General features: G+C 41.8%; 1 protein-coding gene across 1 annotated transcript in view; it reads left to right on the top strand.

The window, feature by feature from the left end:
• The window catches only part of LOC120999029 (alpha-1,4-N-acetylglucosaminyltransferase-like), a 68,024-nt gene extending 52,425 nt beyond the window's left edge, over nucleotides 1-15,599 (top strand). Inside the window, exon 2 of the mRNA XM_040429908.1 lies at nucleotides 15,012-15,599. Within this exon, the coding sequence (XP_040285842.1) occupies nucleotides 15,012-15,599 (588 nt within the window). The remainder of the gene's footprint in view (nucleotides 1-15,011) is intronic.
• Nucleotides 15,600-20,638: the final 5,039 nt, after the last annotated feature.

Raw genomic sequence — 20,638 nt, 5'->3', positions numbered from 1 at the left:
TTGATTGGCCATTGCATAACATTCCACTTCTTTCCCTTAAAAACCTCTTTGGTTGCTTTTGCAGTATGCTTTGGGTCATTGTCCATCTCCACTGTGAAGCGCCATCCAGTGAGTTCTGAAGCATTTGGCTGAATATGAGCAGATAATATTGCCCAAAACACTTCAGAATTCATCCTGCTGCTTTTGTCAGCAGTCACATCATCAATAATTACAAGAGAACCAGTTCCATTGGCAGCCATACATGCCCACGCCATGACACTACTACCACCATGCTTCACTGATGAGGTGGTATGATTAGGATCATGAGCACTTTCCTTCTCTATACTCTTCTCTTCCCATCACTCTGGTACAAGTTGATCTTGGTCTCATCTGTCCATAGAATGTTGTTCCAGAACTGTGAAGGCTTTTTTAGATGTCATTTGGCAAATTCTAATCTGGCCTTCCTTTTTTGAGGCTCACCAATGGTTTACATCTTGTGGTGAACCCTCTGTATTCACTCTGGTGAAGTTTTCTCTTGATTGTTGACTTTGACACACATACACCTAAATCCTGTAGAGTGTTCTTGATCTGGCCAACTGTTGTGAAAGGTGTTTTCTTCACCAGGGAAAGAATTCTTCGGTCATCCACCACAGTTTTTTTCCGCGGTCTTCCGGGTCTTTTGGTGTCGCTGAGCTCACCAGTGCGTTTCTTCTTTTTAAGAATGTTTCAAACATTTGTTTTGGCCATACCTAATGTTTTTGCTTTCTCTCTGATGGGTTTGTTTTGTTTTTTCAGCTTAATGATGGCTTGGTTCACTGATAGTGACAGCTCTTTGGATCTCATCTTGAGAGTTGACAGCAACAGATTCCAAATGCAAATCGCGCACTTGAAATTAACTCTGGACCTTTTATCTGCTCATTGTAATTGGGATAATGAGGGAATAACACACACCTGGCCATGGAACAGCTGAGAAGCCAATTGTCCCATTACTTTTGGTTCCTTAACAAGTGGGAGGCACATATGCAAACTGTTGTAATTCCTACACCGTTCACCTGATTTGGATGTAAATACCCTCAAATTAAAGCTGACAGTCTGTAGTTAAAGCACACCTCTTTCGTTTCTTTTCAAATCCATTGTGATGGTTTATAGAGCCAAAAATGTTACAATTGTGTAGATGTCCTAATATTTATGGACCTGACTGTACGCTTTAACACCTTGGAAGATGGGATAGTACCCTGTGCACGCTGCAATTGGCGTCACGACAAATACAGAACTTTAAATACCCGTATCCTGGCCCACTGTAATTGTCTAAAAACTGGCATAGCTAAAAGCAATAAGATAGCAGTTGCAGATTGCCATATATTTAGAGCAGGAGGTCCAAGTCTTGGTTGGACAGCTAAAACATCAGGTCCACAGCAATGAAAGATAAACCCTGGAGAGAAGACAAGCAGTTTTTTTTCACAAACACAGCGCACAATGCAGGCTGTATCCATTGGTCATATGTTTGCTAGTACGAGTAAGCTGCTGGTGGGTCAAGTTATTCGGGGCGCAAATGGAACAAATGTGCCCCTCCTGCTGCCCCCTGCCCCAAGTGCCTCGATGCAGTTTCACAGCATCTGGAGTGCTGAAGGTTGCTAATCCCTAATGTAGTAGGTGTCATATTTTAAAACTTTAAATGCTGAGGACCAAACTGGGGAAAAATATCAACAATCTCAAGGTTACAAGTCCATCTCCAGAGATCTAGATTTGCCTTTGTCCACAGTGCGCAACATTATCAAGAAGTTTGCAACCCATGGCACTGTAGCTAATCTCCCTGGGTGTGGACGGAAGAGAAAAATTTATAAAAGGTGTCAACGCAGAATAGTCCGGATGGTGGATAAGCAGCCCCAAACAAGTTTCAAAGATATTTAAGCTGTCCTGCAGGCTCAGGGAGCATCAGTGTCAGTGCAAACTATCCGTCGACATTTAAATGAAATGAAACGCTATGGCAGGAGACCCAGGAGGACCCTACTGCTGACACAGAGACATAAAAAAGCAAGACTACATTTTGCAAAAATGAACTTGAGTAAGCCAAAATACTTCTGGGAAAACGTCTTGTGGACAGATGAGACCAAGATAGAGCTTTTTGCTAAAGCACATCATACTACTGTTTACCGAAAATGGAATGAGGCCTACAAAGAAAAGAACACAGTACCTACATTGAAATATGGTGGAGGTTCGTTGATGTTTTGGGGCTGTTTTGCTGCCTCTGGCACTGTGTGCCTTGAATGTGTGCAAAGCATCATGAAATCTGAGGATTACCAATGGATTTTTGGTTGCACTGTAGAACCCAGTGTCAGAAAGCTGGGTTTGCGTCCGAGATCTTGGGTCTTCCAGCAGGACAATGACCCCAAACATACATCAAAAAGCACCCAGAAATGGATGGCAACAAAGCGCTGGAGAGTTCTGAAGTTGCCAGCAATGAGTCCAGATCTAAATCCCATTGAACACCTGTGGATAAATCTTAAAATTGCTGTTGGGAAAAGGCGCCCATCCAATAAGAGAGACCTGGAGCAATTTGGAGCAATGGGACATGGCAATGCATGGCATGAAGGGGCAGATAGCACTGGGGGAGTGGGGGACATGGCATGGAGGGGCTGATCTGATGGCACAGGGGGAGTGAGGGACATTGCATGGAGGGGCTGATCTGATGGTAGTGGGGGACATCACATGTCAATGGATGGCATGGAGGCACTGGTGATCGCGCTGCCAATTGCAAACAAAAACATCTGAGTTTAGGTCGGGTTATATCAGTCTCTTCTAATGCAACCAAACATCCGAGCTTCCAAAAGGGATAGTCTTTTCCCTAAAGATCCTTCTGTGAAGATTAGAGTTTTGTGCACATAGTGAAGATCCACCAGATTTTCAATCATAAAAAGTGTTTAGTATACTCACAAAATGAGATGATTCAACAAGCATTGAACAAACATCCACGTTTATGAATCTGCCCAACCCAGGTTTCGCCTACTTAGCTTCGCCAGGTGCGAATATCACACCCTAAAATGGGGATACCTTTAAATGGGCAAGGGATAGCAAAACCCCTCCCACCCCTCTTTTTAACTTTTCATTTTAATAAATCCAAACACAGAGCAAAAAAACTCCAATATAAAACGTTATAAAATACATATAAAAAGTTTTGTTCCATCTATTACATCACAATAAAATATCTTCTTTCGGAAGTATATAAATTCCCCATAGTGCTAGAACCTCATTTATAGACACATAATTGGTGTTGATCGAGCGCCGTAGTGCTCGGGTGCTCGGGGGCTCGGGCCAAGTTCACGTTAAAAAATGGCTATTTCCTTCAAGTGTGCATGCCTCTCCCATGGCCCCTGCACAGCGACCGGAGGGATGGATATGCAGGACCTGCGGGAATCAGAATCCAGATTGGACGAAACCTGCAGAGTGTGTGGTGCCCCCAGATACAGCACTGGGTTATATCCAGTGCTATTGAGAACAGGGATGATACCACAGGTCCCTCAGGCGCCCACCGCCACCGATGGAGCTGGTGGTGGAGATGGCCAAGACGGCCAACGGGCAGCACTACCTCCTCAGGCTCCCCATTATTTTTAACAGCACCTTATACAGTATGTTCCATGGAGTCCTAAGGACCAAATGGGACTACTGACAAGGATACCTGACCCACTGACGCGACCCATGCCTACATCCCGAATGTTACAACAGATACAAGCCACATACAGACAAACATGGGCAGACTTATAAAATGACTTTGTAGCCCTGAAGTTAGGGGAGGCACAGTATAGCTCGGTTAAGAATACCCTAGAGGGTGACAGAGTGACAAATAACCCAAATGTGGCCTGGAGGGATTGGGAGAAGACAGAACAGTCAGGGACAGAGTACTGTAGGACTCTTGGTAGATGGGCCAGGACAAAGGAGGATGAGAGTTCACAGAGCCTGAAGAACATAGTGCAGGAGGCTAAAAGAGGATGTACAGGTGAAACTCGAAAAATTAGAACATCGTGCAAAAGTCCATTTATTTCAATAATGCAAATTAAAAGGAATTGCATTAATGCAGCTTAAAATTAGAATTTTGTGAAAAGGTTCAATATTCTAGGCTCAAAGTGTCACACTCTAGTCAGCTAATTAGTCCATATCCCCTGAGCAAAGGGTACCTCAAAATTGTGACTTTGGGGATTCATAAGCTATAAGCCATAATCATCCAAATGATAACAAATAAAAACTTGAAATATCTCGCTTTCCATGTAATGAGTCTAACTCATATGTTAGTTGCACCTTTTAAGTTGCATTACTGAAATAAATTTACTTTGCACGATATTCAAATTTTTTGAGTTTCACCTGTAGTCTCCTTTGAGTCAAGACTAAGAACTGTCCGGACTGCAGACCAAGGGATGACATGGTGACGTGAGGAGGTCACGTTGCGCCCTCCCCCTCCCTGCGACCTGCCTCCATGAACTCTGTGCTCCATATATGCTGGCACACAGTGTATTACCTGGCCAGGAGCCTATTTGATCGGCGGGCTAAGGATACTAGAAGAGCGTTAATTCTCCGACCCTAACAGCTTCTACTGCTTGTACTCTGCCTCTCCTGCAGTGGTGATTTGCCTCCTCTCCCTCCCTTCTTCTAGCTTGTGGACCAATGAAAAGGCTTTGTCATAGCTTAGCAACATCCCTAGCAACCAATAGAAAAGTTGCCTGTCCCTATACAAGTTGCACGTATTGCAAAAAAAATTGTGCATCATTAATTGCCGAAAATTCGCAAGCGCGAATATATTGGAGCACTTGACTCTATTTGCTTATAAAGCTATTGTAATGTTCTGCCGTGTCAACCATTTTCTCCAGTCTCAGGAAACTTATACTAGCTTGAAAAATTTAGCATAAGTGACCCATGTCGGTATTTCGCTCGCATTACGCGAATAATACATTGTTTATTTTTGCAATCAAGAATATAATCTCGAATTTGCGAATATTTGATGAATATTTTACAAAATATTCGCAAAATATCACGAATTCTAATATTACCCCTGCCGCTCATCACTATTAATGACGTAAATGTTTGACTACGTCTTTAGTTGGAAATGATCCAGAAAATCGCTTTATTAACCTCTGCTTTCTTTAATAAAGTTTAGAAACACTTGATACACAGCTCTATGCCTGAGTTGGTTTTTCTCTATGGATATCCATTACTTCTAATTTGGAGTCCACCGCTTATTCGGCATTGGGGTATTTGCCCCAACACCTTCTGCCCACATATTCTACATGTGGCCATGTAAACCTCCTCTGGCAGCTTTATAAACTGCCACACCGCCGAGTAGGTGATTTTCCCCCCAACAGTCCTCACTGACTGACTGCTACCGCCGCTGCCTCTGTGAACCCCTGCACCACTATTTCCCGGGCAGGTAAGCTGCTGCAAAGCAGGTGGTCTACCCCGGATACAGATGTAGCAACGTTACCGCTCCTTTCACAATCGCGAAAGAGAAAAACGATAACGAAAGTAAAAACAGAAACTAAAAAATGTGAATGCAATTTACCTTTCTAACCAGCAGATGGCACATAGAACTATTACATTCTAAGATTTGAACATACCTACAGACAATTTACAATGACCACACTAGCACTTCAACTTTTTTTTATTCTATCATTAATTTATTTAAAGGGGTTATCCCATCATAATGATCACTGTTAAATCTGTTAATGATTTGACAGTGATCATTTTTGTAAATATACTTTATTAACAAATTCCCACCGATTAGGAGAAAATTCATCCCCACTTACCTTATTGTTGTGACTCGGTCTCCCCTGGTTACGACCACCGCTCTTCCGCAAAATCCCGATGGTCGCGCTTGCCCAGAAGACTTCTTCTTTTCTCCCGGCCGGGCCACTCGCTGTCCTGAACGCGCACGCTGCCGCGCATGCGCGACGGTGACTTCTTCCCGGCCAGAATAGTACAGAGCTGCCAACGCGCACGCCGGCTCTGTACTATACTGGCCAGAAATAAGTCACATTGCGCATGCGCGGCAGCGTGCGCGTTCAGTCCAGCGCGCGGCCCGGCCGGGAGAAGACTTCAATCAAGACGAAGCCCGCCCCCAGCCTGAATCCGGGAAGTGAACGTGCGGTGGCAGCAGGTAAGTATATAAACGCAAAGTGGGATAACCCCTTTAATAAACTCTTAATCAAATTTTATAGTTTGTTTATCTTACTATTTATAATTATTTTATTAAAGTTATTTTTACTTAAATACCTATTTATAACACAACACAAATAAACACTCAGGCTATGTGCCAAAAGCCAGGTATAATGCAAGCAAGCACCTATTCATAAAACAGATAACCAGCCTGGTGCACTATGAAATATTTAAACCCATCTCTCATCTAACTGAGAGTCAGTAAGTCTCAATGTTGCCTGAGAGCTCTTGGATAGCTTGAGGGACCATGCACCTAAATCTTTATCATTAGGGTGACAAAATTATAATTTTTATTTTTTTATTTTTACTTATTTTTTTTTTATTGCTAGCTAATTCTTCTCTAACTGCTTAGGAAGGCTGCATAAAAATTTACAGGTTTCTAATTGTATAAAATATATATTTAATAACCCAGCTATACTGTTTTGTTATGTCAACTAATTTGCATAAATATAAAAGACATTGCACATATGATTAGCCTACTTTCCATCATGGACAGCGCCATCTATTGGATACATAGTCTTATGTCCTACAGTCTGCAGAGTATTATCATTTTCCTCATGGACCGCGCCATCTATTGGATACATAGTCTTAGGTCTATGTCGTTACCAATAGGGTGAAAACAATTGTAATTTTTTTTTTTTTTTTTTTTTACGCTAGATAACTCCTCTTTCACTGCTTAAGAGGGCTGCATAAAAATTTTCTGTTTTCTAATTGTCCGAACTACAAGTCAATTCAAATAACCTTTCTATAATGTTTTGTCAAGTAAGCTCATTTGCATAAATATGGCCAAGATATTGCAGTGTTTCAGCTGTCCAATAGATGGCGCTGTCCATGAGGAAAATGATAATACTCTGCAGACTGTAGGACATAAGACTATGTATCCAATAGATGGCGCTGTCCATGATGGAAAGTAGGCTAATCATATGTGCAATGTCTTTTATATTTATGCAAATTAGTTGACATAACAAAACAGTATAGCTGGGTTATTAAATATATATTTTATACAATTAGAAACCTGTAAATTTTTATGCAGCCTTCCTAAGCAGTTAGAGAAGAATTAGCTAGCAATAAAAAAATAAAAAAATAAATTATAATTTTGTCACCTTAATGATAAAGATTTAGGTGCATGGTCCCCCAAGCTATCCAAGAGCTCTCAGGCAACATTGAGGCTTGCGGACTCTCAGTTAGATGAGAAATGCTTTTAAATGTCTCATAGTACACCAGGCTGCCATTGTAAGGTATTCTGGTTACCTGTTATATGAATAGGTGCTGGCTTGCATTATACATGGCTTTTGGCACATAGCCTGTGTGTTATAAAAAATGTTTTGAAATAATATAATAATAAAACAATAATATGTAACTGTTTAAAAATTAAGCTAAAAAAATACTTTAACATATAACTTAATGTGCTAAAAAGAGGTAAATGTAATTTAGTTTAAACAGTTACTGTTGTTTTTAATTAGTATTGGTTAATACTGCCATCTACTGGCTTTGTTATCAATTGCAGGTTAGTATCGCGATTCATTGCTTTCATTATGCGAAAAAAGGGATCGCTAACGTTGCTACATCTGTATGTTTGGCTTCCGACCTGCAACTGCTGCCATCCTGCTGACTCCCAGCCATTCTACCACGCAGCTGGCTCAGCCGCTGCCTCACAGGCAAGCTGCCACCCTCTTCTCCTGAAGATGATGAAGCCCCTTCTGCACCCGGCTCCCAAGTGAGATCAGCTTTATCATCATCAAGTAGTGTCTGCATGTCACTGATGTTCTCCTCAATGGTCTCTGGGTCAAGAGCCTGACCGCTCGCAACACAAGCTCCTGCGCCACTCTCCTCATCCCTACTTGCCTGCCTAGCGGAGGAAGTGGTGGATGTCTCCTCCAGTTCTTGGCTGGGCAGTAGCTGCTGACTGTCCTCTAGCAGCTCGTCCTCGCTGTATAGTGGAGATGAGTCCACAGCATACAATACTTCTGTGGCTGAGGGAACAGCAAAGGACGGAGGTAGGTTGAGGACAGGTGAGGGCACAGGGCCTGCTCCCAACCCATGTCAACTAAGGGTTGTGTCTGACGAACCCACCGACTGTATCTGATGTCACTTGAGATAACGTGGATGACCGAGTTAACCAATCAAGAACTGCTGGGTTGCTGGTCAAGACACGACCGCTAGATGACACCGGAAGCTCAGGCCTCTCGCTGCAACTCCTGCTGCTACGCTCCCTTACTCTGCTGCGACCTCTGCTTGCACCCGAAATATTCAGGCCTCTGCAACCCCTCTGTGCATGGCCTTGCACTTCTCTGCCTGACATACTTGTAGCTGAACTACACAAATTAGGCTACATGCACACGACTGTGCCGTTTTTTGCGGTCCGCAAACCGCAGATCCGCAAAAAACAGAAGCTGCCCGTATGCCTTCCGCAATTTGCGGAACGGGCGGCCCATTGTAGACATGCCTATTCTTGTCCGCAAAATAGCGGCCCCATTGAAGTGAATCGGTCTGCACCCGAGCGACAAAAACTGCGGCTCGGATGCAGACCCGAAAAATGGTTGTGTGCATGAGGCCTTAAACGGAAATTAAAGCACCCCTAAAAACGACGAATATAATTAATTTTTTTGTACTAAAATAGTCCACTAAACGCTTTCACCACAATGAACTGAAGAAATGCACTGAGAATATATTTTTCTTGTTGTACTGAAATACGATCCTATACGCTTTAACCAGAAAAAAGAGTGAAGTGTGTTTAGATTTTTTTAGTAGTACTGAAATACTGTATGCCCCTATACGCTTTGACCAGAAAAAACTTAGAGTGAAGTGCGTATATTCACTGCTCAAAAAAATAAAGGGAACACTTAAACAACACAATGTAACTCCAAGTCAATCACACTTCTGTGAAATCAAACTGTCCACTTAGGAAGCAACACTGAGTGACAATCAATTTTACATGCTGTTGTGCAAATGGGATAGACAACAGGTGGAAATTATAGGCAATTAGCAGGACACCCCCAATAAAGGAGTGGTTCTGCAGGTGCAGACCACTTCTCAGTTCCTATGCTTCCTGGCTGATGTTTTGGTCACTTTTGAATTCTGGCGGTGCTTTCACTCTAGTGGTAGCATGAGATGGAGTCTACAACCCACACAAGTGGCTCAGGTAGTGCAGCTTATCCAGGATGGCACATCAATGCGAGCTGTGGCAAGAAGGTTTGCTGTGTCTGTCAGCGTAGTGTCCAGAGCATGGAGGCGCTACCAGGAGACAGGCCAGTACATCAGGAGACGTGGAGGAGGTCGTAGGAGGGCAACAACCCAGCAGCAGGACTGCTACCTCCGCCTTTGTGCAAGGAGGAACAGGAGGAGCACTGCCAGAGCCCTGCAAAATGACCTCCAGCAGGCCACAAATGTGCATGTGTCTGCTCAAACGGTCATAAACAGACTCCATGAGGGTGATATGAGGGCCCGACGTCCACAGGTAGGGGTTGTGCTTACAGCCCAACACCGTGCAGGACGTTTGGTATTTGCCAGAGAACACCAAGATTGGCAAATTCGCCACTGGCGCCCTGTGCTCTTCACAGATGAAAGCAGGTTCACACTGAGCACATGTGACAGAGTCTGAAGACGCTGTGGAGAATGTTCTGCTGCCTGCAACATCCTCCAGCATGACCGGTTTGGCATTGGGTCAGTAATGGTGTGGGGTGGAATTTCTTTGGAGGGCCGCACAGCCCTCCATGTGCTCTCCAGAGGTAGCCTGATTGCCATTAGGTACCGAGATGAGATCCTCAGACCCCTTGTGAGACCATATGCTGGTGCGGTTGGCCCTGGGTTCCTCCTAATGCAAGACAATGCTAGACCTCATGTGGCTAGAGTGTGTCAGCAGTTCCTGCAAGACGAAGGCATTGATGCTATGGACTGGCCCGCCCATTCCCCAGACCTGAATCCAATTGAGCACATCTGGGACATCATGTCTCGCTCTATCCACCAACGTCACGTTGCACCACAGACTGTCCAGGAGTTGGCAGATGCTTTAGTCCAGGTCTGGGAGGAGATCCCTCAGGAGACCGTCCGCCACCTCATCAGGAGCATGCACAGGCGTTGTAGGGAGGTCATACAGGCACGTGGAGGCCACACACACTACTGAGCCTCTTTTTGACTTGTTTTAAGGACATTACATCAAAGTTGGATCAGCCTGTAGTGTGTTTTTCCACTTTAATTTTGAGTGTGACTCCAAATCCAGACCTCCATGGGTTGAAAAATTTGATTTCCATATTTTAATTTTTGTGTGATTTTGTTGTCAGCACATTCAACTACCGGTATGTAAAGAACAAAGTATTTCAGAAAAATATTTAGTTAATTCAGATCTAGGATGTGTTATTTTTGTGTTCCCTTTATTTTTTTGAGCAGTGTATTTTTCTTGTTGTACTGAACTACGCCCCTATACGCTTTCAACAGAAATAAGTGCAGTGCGTATATATTTTTATTTTTTACTTTAATACGCCCATATACACTTTAAACAGAAATAACTGCAGAAGTGAAATGCGTATATATTTTTCTTGTCGTACTGAATAGGATACTAAGATATAAGCCACTAAAGACTTTTCAACATAACACTTGCAGCCCAATTACAAAAAGCTGGAATGACAGAGCTGTCTAATGACTATTTGGATCTCCAAATAATCGTTCCCTGCACTTGTAAATCACTTTCCTATCAATGTCCCTAGCGCCTTCTAACGTCTCTCCCTACACTACGATGCTGTGAAATGATTCCTATCCTTTCCCTGCACTTATAAATCGTTTTTTCTGTCTATTTTTTCCACAATCGTTTTTCCAATTGCTGTCCCTAACGCCTTCACACGTCTGTGCCTGAAATCTGAACACTGCAAAATGGCAGAATCTAAAATGGCTGCCATATTTATAGGGCTATGACATCAATCAATCTGGGTGATCCCGCCTTCCCAGAGTTCCTTGCACCATGTCCTCAGTCCTCACACATGTAGCCGCCATTTTAGGAAAATTGGGATTAGTTACCTCGAAGCGCGAGGAAATTCGAATTTTTCCTGAAATTTGGTTCGAATTCCACTTCATCAGCTTCGATTCGCTCATATCTAATCTTCATCCTTCCTGTCATTTTTCGAATTAATTTTCAGTGTAAAATGGAATGCGCACCATTTTCATGACTGGTATAAAACAAGCCACCAAAACATCCAATGAATCCGATTAATTTTGTAATGAATCCGTATTAATTTTTAATCTATTTACTCATCTGTAATGCATACCTAGGGGGGAATTTATCATGAGGGGAACATATGAAGTCAGTTTTTCTTGAGTCTGAGTTATTGTACTTTGTGCCACATTTTTCAAATGTCACTTATTTTGATATATTTGGCTTGTCCTTAAACCTAACACTTTTGTCTAGAAAAGCTACTCCAGTTTTCCTACTCCACCTTCCTCCTGCAGTGAGATTGCGACTTTTTTGAGACTTTTAAAAAATGCTGCAATTAAAAATCTGGAGAGAAAACTCATTAACATAGCTAACCACACCAACTTTTCCACTAAATATTACAAAACTGGAGTGAGTGGTGTAAAAATGCAAAAAAAAGTCTTTCATGCCAGAATTCTGGAGTAAAGCTATGATAACTCAGAGCCCTAATGTATATTTTTATATACTGTTACTTCTTAATGTCTGTGTGTGGGAAACTCTATGGCAAAATTGTAAAACATAAGAAACTTAAGAAAAAATATAAATGTTCAACAGGCACCTGAAAAAAGGAAATGGTCCATTCCAAAGAAAGTTTACATTGTCAATGTATGACTAGCTGAAGTCATAAATAAGGCTTTATTTCTAGAGAGCACCGAGTCCATATGCACTATAATCCTTTAGCAATTTATAAAGAAAAGCAAATATGCAAAATAAATACCAGATTAAAGAAGAAGAAAGAATGTGTTGAATAGCAGTGGGGCAGCTGTCAAAAGATTTAAAGAACATGGACAACGAAGACGAAAAGAATACAAGTAGGAGCAACTTAATTTGATTAACAATATTTGAAAGACAGATGAATTGTATAGCTAAAAGAACCTAATCTGCAAAATCTAAAAATAAACAACTTCCTATTTAAATATATGTATTAAAAAAGAAAATCCATTCACATTCACAAGTACATCATATTCTACTATAATGTTTTAACGCAGTGGGTGTGAAACTACTGTGTCAACCAACAGATTTGACTTTCGGCAACTCCTAAGGGCGTTATTCTGCAGGCCCCTGGTTATCACCCTTTAACCCCTGTACATGGATCTGGATTTCTCTGCAGAGGAACTACCAGACCGCTACCTCCTGGAGTGGTCTCTGTATGATTGACAGCTGACCCATGTGAGAAAGAGACACCAATGCAAGGCGCAGAGGAATCAGGCAAAATTATATGCAGAGACAGGTTGAGGTCAGGGCATGCCTCGGAGGATCAATACAGAGATCAGGGACAGGTCAGGAAGCTGAGGTTCACAATCCAGGAAAAAGGCAGACAATCGAACAACACACCTTCACAGGATACTAGCAAACTAGAGAACCTACTGCTCAGGCACTTTCCCACAGGGGAAGGTTTAAGTGCTCAAGGGCTGTCAGTCATTGGCTGGTGAAAATTACAGTGTGAACATGCTGGCCCTTTAAGAGTCAGAGGAAGCAGAGGAATAGGTGGCAGGAAGCAGGCAGTGGTCTGTGAGAAGAGGATGGTGCAACTCCTTTGGACAGGCATGGCAAAAAGGAGAAGGGAAAGACCAGCCGGTCCACATCACCAGAGCAGAGGTGCTGGTTAGCAGCATGGGAGCCATGCCTGCAATGAAGAGGGGAGCAGCAGCGGTCATGGGCCCTCACCATAACATAATGTTTGCTGTTATTTCTTTCATTTTGGGACTCATGAATTGGTCTATATCCTCCAGTGTTTCCCAAATAGGGCTTCTTTGAAATCTTGTCTGGGATTCCCTGAAACACATCAGCAGCAAGGTACTGTCACTTTTACATTGGGGATAGCACAATGATGCTTGCCTACTCCAAGATTATTGGCAGTGAACATATCTCAGCCAGAATATAGTGCTGTAGAAGAATTATATAATGCATTGCTCTAGGCTTTTTATAGGGAAGATCAAGTAGAACATATGCCCAGGGCTGTTCCACAAATTTGTTATTCCTCTGCCCCTTTATCAAAGCGTGTCTACACATATCATCATGTTTTTTGTACCGTTCTTCTCTAATGTTCTCTTTCCCCATCTTCTCCATTTAGCCTAGACAATGTCTCCTGACAACTGCAGAATTTTGCTGCCAAGACAACAAGGCATCTCCACCCTATATATTAACATAAAAAAATTCAAACCACAGACCAGAATACGGAATACATTCAGACCCCCAGATCAGGTTCCTAAATTATTTCAGACTTCAGACCATAAACCATTTCTGACACCAGGATACATAACAACACAAATAAATTCAGACTCCAGACCAGACCCCTAAATGATTTCATAGCTAAGGCTTGACTCCTAAATTAAAGGGATTGTGCAGAGGTTTTATATTGATGCCCTATCCGCATGATAGGTCATTAATATCTGATTGGCGGTGGTCTGACACCCGATACCCTCGTGGATCAGCTGTATGAAAAGGAGGTTGTGCTCCATGCAAGCGCTGCTTCCTCTCCATTACACTATGCTTTGTCTCGCTTGCAGCGGCAGCGTAGTATAATTACAAGTAATCACTTCCGAGATGTGCAATGAAGAGGAAGTAGTGCATACATGGAGCGGCGCCTCCTCTTCAAACAGCTGATAGGCAGGGGTCCGACCCCTGTGGATAGGTCTTCAATACAAACAGGCTTTAATGAAGACACTAGATCAAACCCCTGAACAAATATAAACCTTAACCCACCTAATCTATTACAGTCCCCAAAATCAGATTTCCTGAATAAATAAAGAAAGTTTGCTTTTTTCCTCTTTACTTCTTTCTTACTGTTTTACTTCATTTCTATCTCCAAGAAAAACAAAAAAACTAAAAAAAATTACTAAGCTTTTGTTGATGAAAAATGCATGAAACACGCCTTTCAGTGTCAAGAGTAAACTAGATCATCTACATAATGCTTAGGTAGGGTAGCCAGGGTTTCTATGAACTTAGCTTCCCTGTGCTACAGATATTTTTTGACCTATCCTTAGGATAATTCTTCGGTTTCAGATCGGTGGGGGTCTGACACCAAGCATCTATCCATCCACCTATCAGTTGTTTCAGGAAAGCTGCTGTGCCAGAAACCAACAGTGTAAAGAGTAGAAGCAGAATGATCCGTACACTGTGTAGTTTCCGATAACGGCATGCAGAAGCTCAGCTTCTAGTCACTTGAATTGAAGTTGAGCTGCAGTACCCTAGAACAGCCACTAAGCAGTGTATGGAGCTGCCTGCCTCCAACTCTGTACACTGTATAGTGTCCGGCTTCACAGTAAAAGGTGATCGGCGTTGGTGACCCTCACTGATCTGATATTTATGATCTATCCGATCTGGAAGATAGGTCATTGATATCTAAAGCCTGGATATACCCCTTTAAGAAGTGCAGTATGTTGAACGCCTTTGGCGATTCAGCATTGACAAGAATTTACAAACCGGCAAGGATTCCCTTTTATTATCTCTCTTATGTGTCCAGCTTAGCTTGTGGGTGGAGGAATTGTACAGTAAGCATGCAGCCTTTCATGTATATTTATGTTTGACCGATGCACTTTCATATGTGATATGCAACAATCATAATAAAGCTAATATACAGTACATAAAATGAAAACTTGTTTTATAATGGTATATTGACCCCAAATGTTCTCCATTTTGCTTTAAGATAAATCCACAAGAGGAGAAGCACTGGCTCCATGTCAGTGCTGATGCCTGCAGGTTAGCTCTAGTCTGGAAACATGGTGGAATATACATGGATACAGATATTATCTCATTACGAACCCTACCCAGTCTGGACTTTCTAGCTGCACAATCTTCTGGATACTCTAGCAATGGTATTTTTAGGTTTTCTTCTCATCATAATTTCACCCAGAGATGTATGGAGGACTTTGTTCAGAATTATAATAGCAAAATATGGGGACATCAAGGACCACATCTCTTTACCCACATTTTAAAAAAGTTCTGTGATTTACCAAACTTTAATGGCACTGAAGATGTCATGTGCGGAAATATTACTTTCTTCAATCCCAAGCGCTTTTACCCCATCCCCTACCCATCGTGGAGAACGTATTACCAGGTTTGGAACAAATTGCCAACTTTTAATGACTCCTATGCTTTGCATCTATGGAACTTTATGAATGAAGAAAATATAAAAATGGTACCAGGTAGTAACATGTTAGCAGAACATCTCTACAAAGGGTACTGTCCTTCCACATATGGAGCAGTACTCAGGAATGTGAGCACTTACCACTGAATGCTGCCCACTCTTTGACTATCTATATTGGTTGTTTGTAACCATTATCCAATTAATTTTGCACATAAATCCTGGTGATCCAGGTGATCATTGTGTAATTCTGTAACTAAATTTGCCAGATTGTTACTGCTTTGGGAATTATGGTGTTTAGGCCAAGCACCATATTTGTGAAGACCCCATTCTTCCATTATGTGCAGTAAGTGAAGAAAAGTTTCACCTTTTGTGACAAGGTTTTCATAACTGAAATAACCAGGTTCACCTTGGTCTAAATTGGTAGTTCATTTTAGCTTCTGTGACTAGTGACTGAACAAGTGTGCAATATGTTATGGAAGAAGGTGGTTCACCACCAACTATGCTCTAATATTAGTAAATCACATTATATATAAGCTACTACGAACTCTTGGCACCATTATACTGGCCCAGTGGGAGAGTGCAAAAGAGAGAGGTGAAAATATTAGGCTACACCAAAAACTTCCCATAAAGCATGAGCGGGAGAATTTTTTTCTGAGGGCACTTCTGTGATATTTGTTAAAGGGAATCTTTCACCAGGAAATTCACTGATAAACCAGGCACTATGCTTTGTAGGGCTCACTCGGCTGAATGTAATGATACAGTACCTTTTACTTGGAGATCTGCTGCTTCATTCTGGAGCATGTTATGAGCAGTTATGTGCACCAAGGGTGGACCCAAGCCATTCTGTGCACCCTGGCTCTTCCTGCTTCTTCTGCCAGCCCTTTAATACTGTAGCCTTTTTGATTGACACGGCAAGGTTCTTGCATAGTCATGTCACCAGGCCCTGTCAATCATGGATAGCGAGGAGTTGGCAGATGTACGCAGTTGAAACAAGGGTTCAAAGAGTTATTTGGGCCAATCCTCAATGCACTTAACTGCTCATTTGCATATGGATTAACAACACTTTTTCTCCAGTATAAAGTAATGGATCGGTAAGTGAAAGATATCATCGCGTTCAGCTGAACCAGTCCTACTTGGCATTGTACCTAGTTTAACAGTGAACTTTCTGGTGAAAAATTTACGGTGCCATTTATGGTGGAAAGTCAAGGGGATTGTCGGAGAAAATTAATAATCTTGGACAAGACAAAACAATCTAATTGATACTCATGGTAGGAACAACTGTGAGCTGGATTATGATACTTTGAAACAACTGAATGTGTATAATGCTCTGGTTACTGGTTGCCTGAGTAATGTCTGACCTCATCAGCCAGCAACCAAATTACACACAAATGTGATATTCATTACTTGTGTATTCAAGCAGTTGATAAAGACTGCGGGCGCCAAACGTATCCGCAAAAAATTGCTATGTATGCTACATGCTTTATAAAATAATATGCTATTGCACTGAAAGACGTCAGTGTCAGGACCTTGTGAGTTCTATTGATTTCTGTCCTTCCTGAAGCATCACGCTACTGGTGGTGGGTATAAGGTCATTTTTTATTTTAGGCTATTAGAGGCTTATCTAAGAATTATCTCACACAAAACCCCTTGAAATGAACGCTGCAAAATCCCTGGAGGTGAATCATCCAGAGCCAGCAAAAGAGCTATGGGCTAAGAGAATTAGTAACACGTGTAAACCAAGGGACACTGATGGTCCGAGTGGCCAAATGTAAATATTTATGGGCTAAGAGAAGACATATTTTCCAGAATGACATCAAACACAAATCTAAGCAATTAAAAACAGTAATCAACTTGCCAGCAATCTGCAATAAAGGCCCATCTGGGTGCTACTAGTGTAAGATGTGTCACTGCACAGTCTGCCACCCTCCATTCAGCGCTGTCAGTGGAATACTGACACACCCACGACTGAACCTCTGTTGAAAACTGCTGCCAATTCATTCATAAACTTCTAGCAGAAATAATAGAGGAATGGCACAACGTACTAAAACTCCCATGTAGGAGAGGCGATAGGTCATTTTTAAGTGTAAACAGGTACTGTAGTTCACATTTACACAACAGCGAAAAAAATGGCCATTGAAAACAGACACACTGTCAATTTTTGCAACAGTGTGTGCATTAATTTTCTGGTCGTATATCCATTTCTAATCGGGGCCAGAAATATATAGCGAGGGCACTACAGGGGATGGGTTTGTTAAAAAAAAAGTCAAGAGTTAATGGCCTATTTTAAAAGTAGTTAACAACTGATGCAAAATGATGGCTGCAAAATGGCCATTAAAATTAGATGTAGTTCATTGGCCTTTTTTTGCCCTCGCAATATATTAATGGCCCCCATAGTGCCCCTAGTATATACTGTATAACGTCTGCCATATTGCATCCCAGTATAGATAATGACCCCCTTTATGCCCCCAGTATTATAAAATGCCCCCTTTGTGCCCCCAGTATTATAAAATGCCTCCTTTAGTGCAGTCAAAAACTAAAATACTGACCTCAACCACTGGCATGCACTGGAACATTCGCTCTTCACTGCTACAGTCAGTGGGACCTGCTCTCCCAGAGTGCTCGTATGACTTCCTCACACAGGTCCTGCTGTTTCCAGTGAAGAGTGAGTGTCCCCACACATACAAGTGGATAAGATATTATTTTTTATTTTAACCCCTGAAAGGCCGCAGTGTACCCATTTTTTTATGGTTTAATTGATCCAATTAACTAAATGGGGATCTGTCTAGCCATGAAAATATCCAAAAATTGGATATGTCCTATTTTTTTTCAGGGTTGCTATTCACTAGCCATTAAAAAATGGCCAAGTGAATAGACCCATTCAATAGGTTTTAAAAAGGGCTGTGTGATAGCCGTTAAAAAAAAACTGAAATAAAATTGCAAATTATTCAGCTACACTCTTAAGATGCCTTTATACAAGGAAGATTTCTGCAACTGAAAATCAGTTCTTTAAGGGTTAGGCTACACCGCTACAGAGACCGGTCTCCATACAGCACTAAAACAAAGTGTTTGAATAAATCGACTTTGGATCTATTATCTGAAGTTCGATTGGCTCAACATTACCCATGACCTCAGTGGTCACATGTGCTAGAATAGCATGTCACTGCTAATGACAGCTGAGGCCAATGATTGGTCATGTGACCAAACTATAAGGAATGGAAGCGTCCAGGAAGGAGGCAGTGGCACTGGAATGGTCGGACCACAGACAGATGAACTGTTTTCACTGGTCACGGGTATCCATTAATTTGAGCTGTCGGCTCTTTGTCTGGACAACCCCATTAACACTTAGATTGTGAGCCCCATTGGGGGCAGCTTGATGCTAATGTCTGTAAATATGCAGAATATGTCAGCGCTATATAAGTGCACAAAATAAATTAATTAATTAATTAACTGCTTTTATAGTCAGTAAGTTAATATTTTTAAGTATACCTAGAGAGGGACTTCAGTAGTTTCAGACACAACCCTACTACAAGCTTCCAGCAGCCTTTAAGGGGTATTCTGGTTTCAGCAAATAAAGGTTATTCACTGTACAGTAAAAATTGTTACTATTTTCCAATATACCTTTCTATACTATATTTCCATTCTTGCAGCTTTCGAAATCTTTACTTGCTGTCATTCAGCAGGAACCATCATTGTTTTCTTCTAAAAAGTATACTAAAAAAATGTCTAACTTTTCATCCTACAGTCAATGACACTTATTTAATTTATTTTATTAGCAGTTAAAGGGGTTGTCCGGACAACTACAACCCAAATGGTGGTAAGTAGTGGGTTGCTACTATTTTCATGCTGGATGTTGTCCTACTTCAGGCATTGTTAAACAGGAAAACTTGTCAATCAACTTGCACACAAAAATGGCAGATGCCAGTCGCAAAGCAAGTTGGATCATTCCAGTCAGTGCTCGGATCTGCTTTTGAAGCTGAAGTGATACTTGCCTCGCTGATGTCCTGTCATTCCTGCCCCGATGCTTTCTGGATCCCAGGTGATCTCTTCTTCCTGGTCTCCCTCGATAGACAGGACATCACCACTTAACCAATCACTGCTTCAGTCAGGTCACCAATGCGGCCAGTGACAACCATTTTAAACTGAGTAGATGGGTAGATGGATCTAGACCCGTTTGCTAGGTATAAGTGAAAACGTATTAAATTGTCTGTTTATAGAAGTTTGTGTATAGTGTTGATCGAGCACCAAAATTCTCTGGGGCTCGAGAAGAACACTTTGTGATGCTCAGGTGCTCTACAGAGCACCCGAGCACAATGAAAGTCAATGGGAGAAATGGAGCATTAAACCAGTCACCCCCTGCTCTGAAGAGGGGAGGGTGCCACGTCACACTGAGGTCTATGCAGAAGATCGCTGTACAAAGAAGGAATCCCCCAGTGTGAGTCTGCGGCTTAGGAGTCCCTGGTCTAACTCTATATGGAGTCAGTGCTTGGGGACACCCAGTGTATTTAAATCCAATTTAGCCTCTATTTTTGAAAAGTTTCTGCTAGGATTTGAACTCACAACCATCTACATTAGAGGCAAGGACTTTAACCACTCAGCTATAAAGCTGAATGACAAACTATGTCAGAAAACCCTCATGTAGTTTGTTATGAAGTAAGTATTCCTATACAGCAGAAGTATAATTTCAATGCTGGCTAACATGTAGCTGTATAGCATAGTGGTTAAAGTTCTCCAATATAGAAGGTTGTGAGTTTAAATCCTATCAGAAAGATTTAAAAAATAGAGGCTAAATTTAATTTATATATTTCATTTTTTTTAGTAATTGTAAAAAATGTATGTCACAAAATAAATGTGTAATTACAAAAAGAATAATATATATATATATATATATATATATATATACTAGCAGAAGGACCCGGCTTCGCACGGGCTATACCTCATCTATTTCATTTTATGTTTCCGTGTGTCGTAAAAAGATATCGACAGTTTCACCCATAAGGGTAAACTCTACAGTAACCGCCCTTTTAACAATAACCTCCACAGTGCCCGCCTCTTTAACATTGACATCCACAGTGGCCACCCCTTTAACATTGACCTCCACAGTGCCTGCCCCTTTAACAATGACCTTCCCAGTGCCCGCCACTTTAACAGTGCATGCCCATTTAACAGTGACCTCCACAGTGCCTGCC

This window comes from Bufo bufo, chromosome 4 (assembly GCF_905171765.1).
Source record: "Bufo bufo chromosome 4, aBufBuf1.1, whole genome shotgun sequence".
Taxonomy (NCBI): Eukaryota; Metazoa; Chordata; class Amphibia; order Anura; family Bufonidae; genus Bufo; species Bufo bufo.
This window is presented reverse-complemented; position numbering and strand designations above follow the sequence as displayed.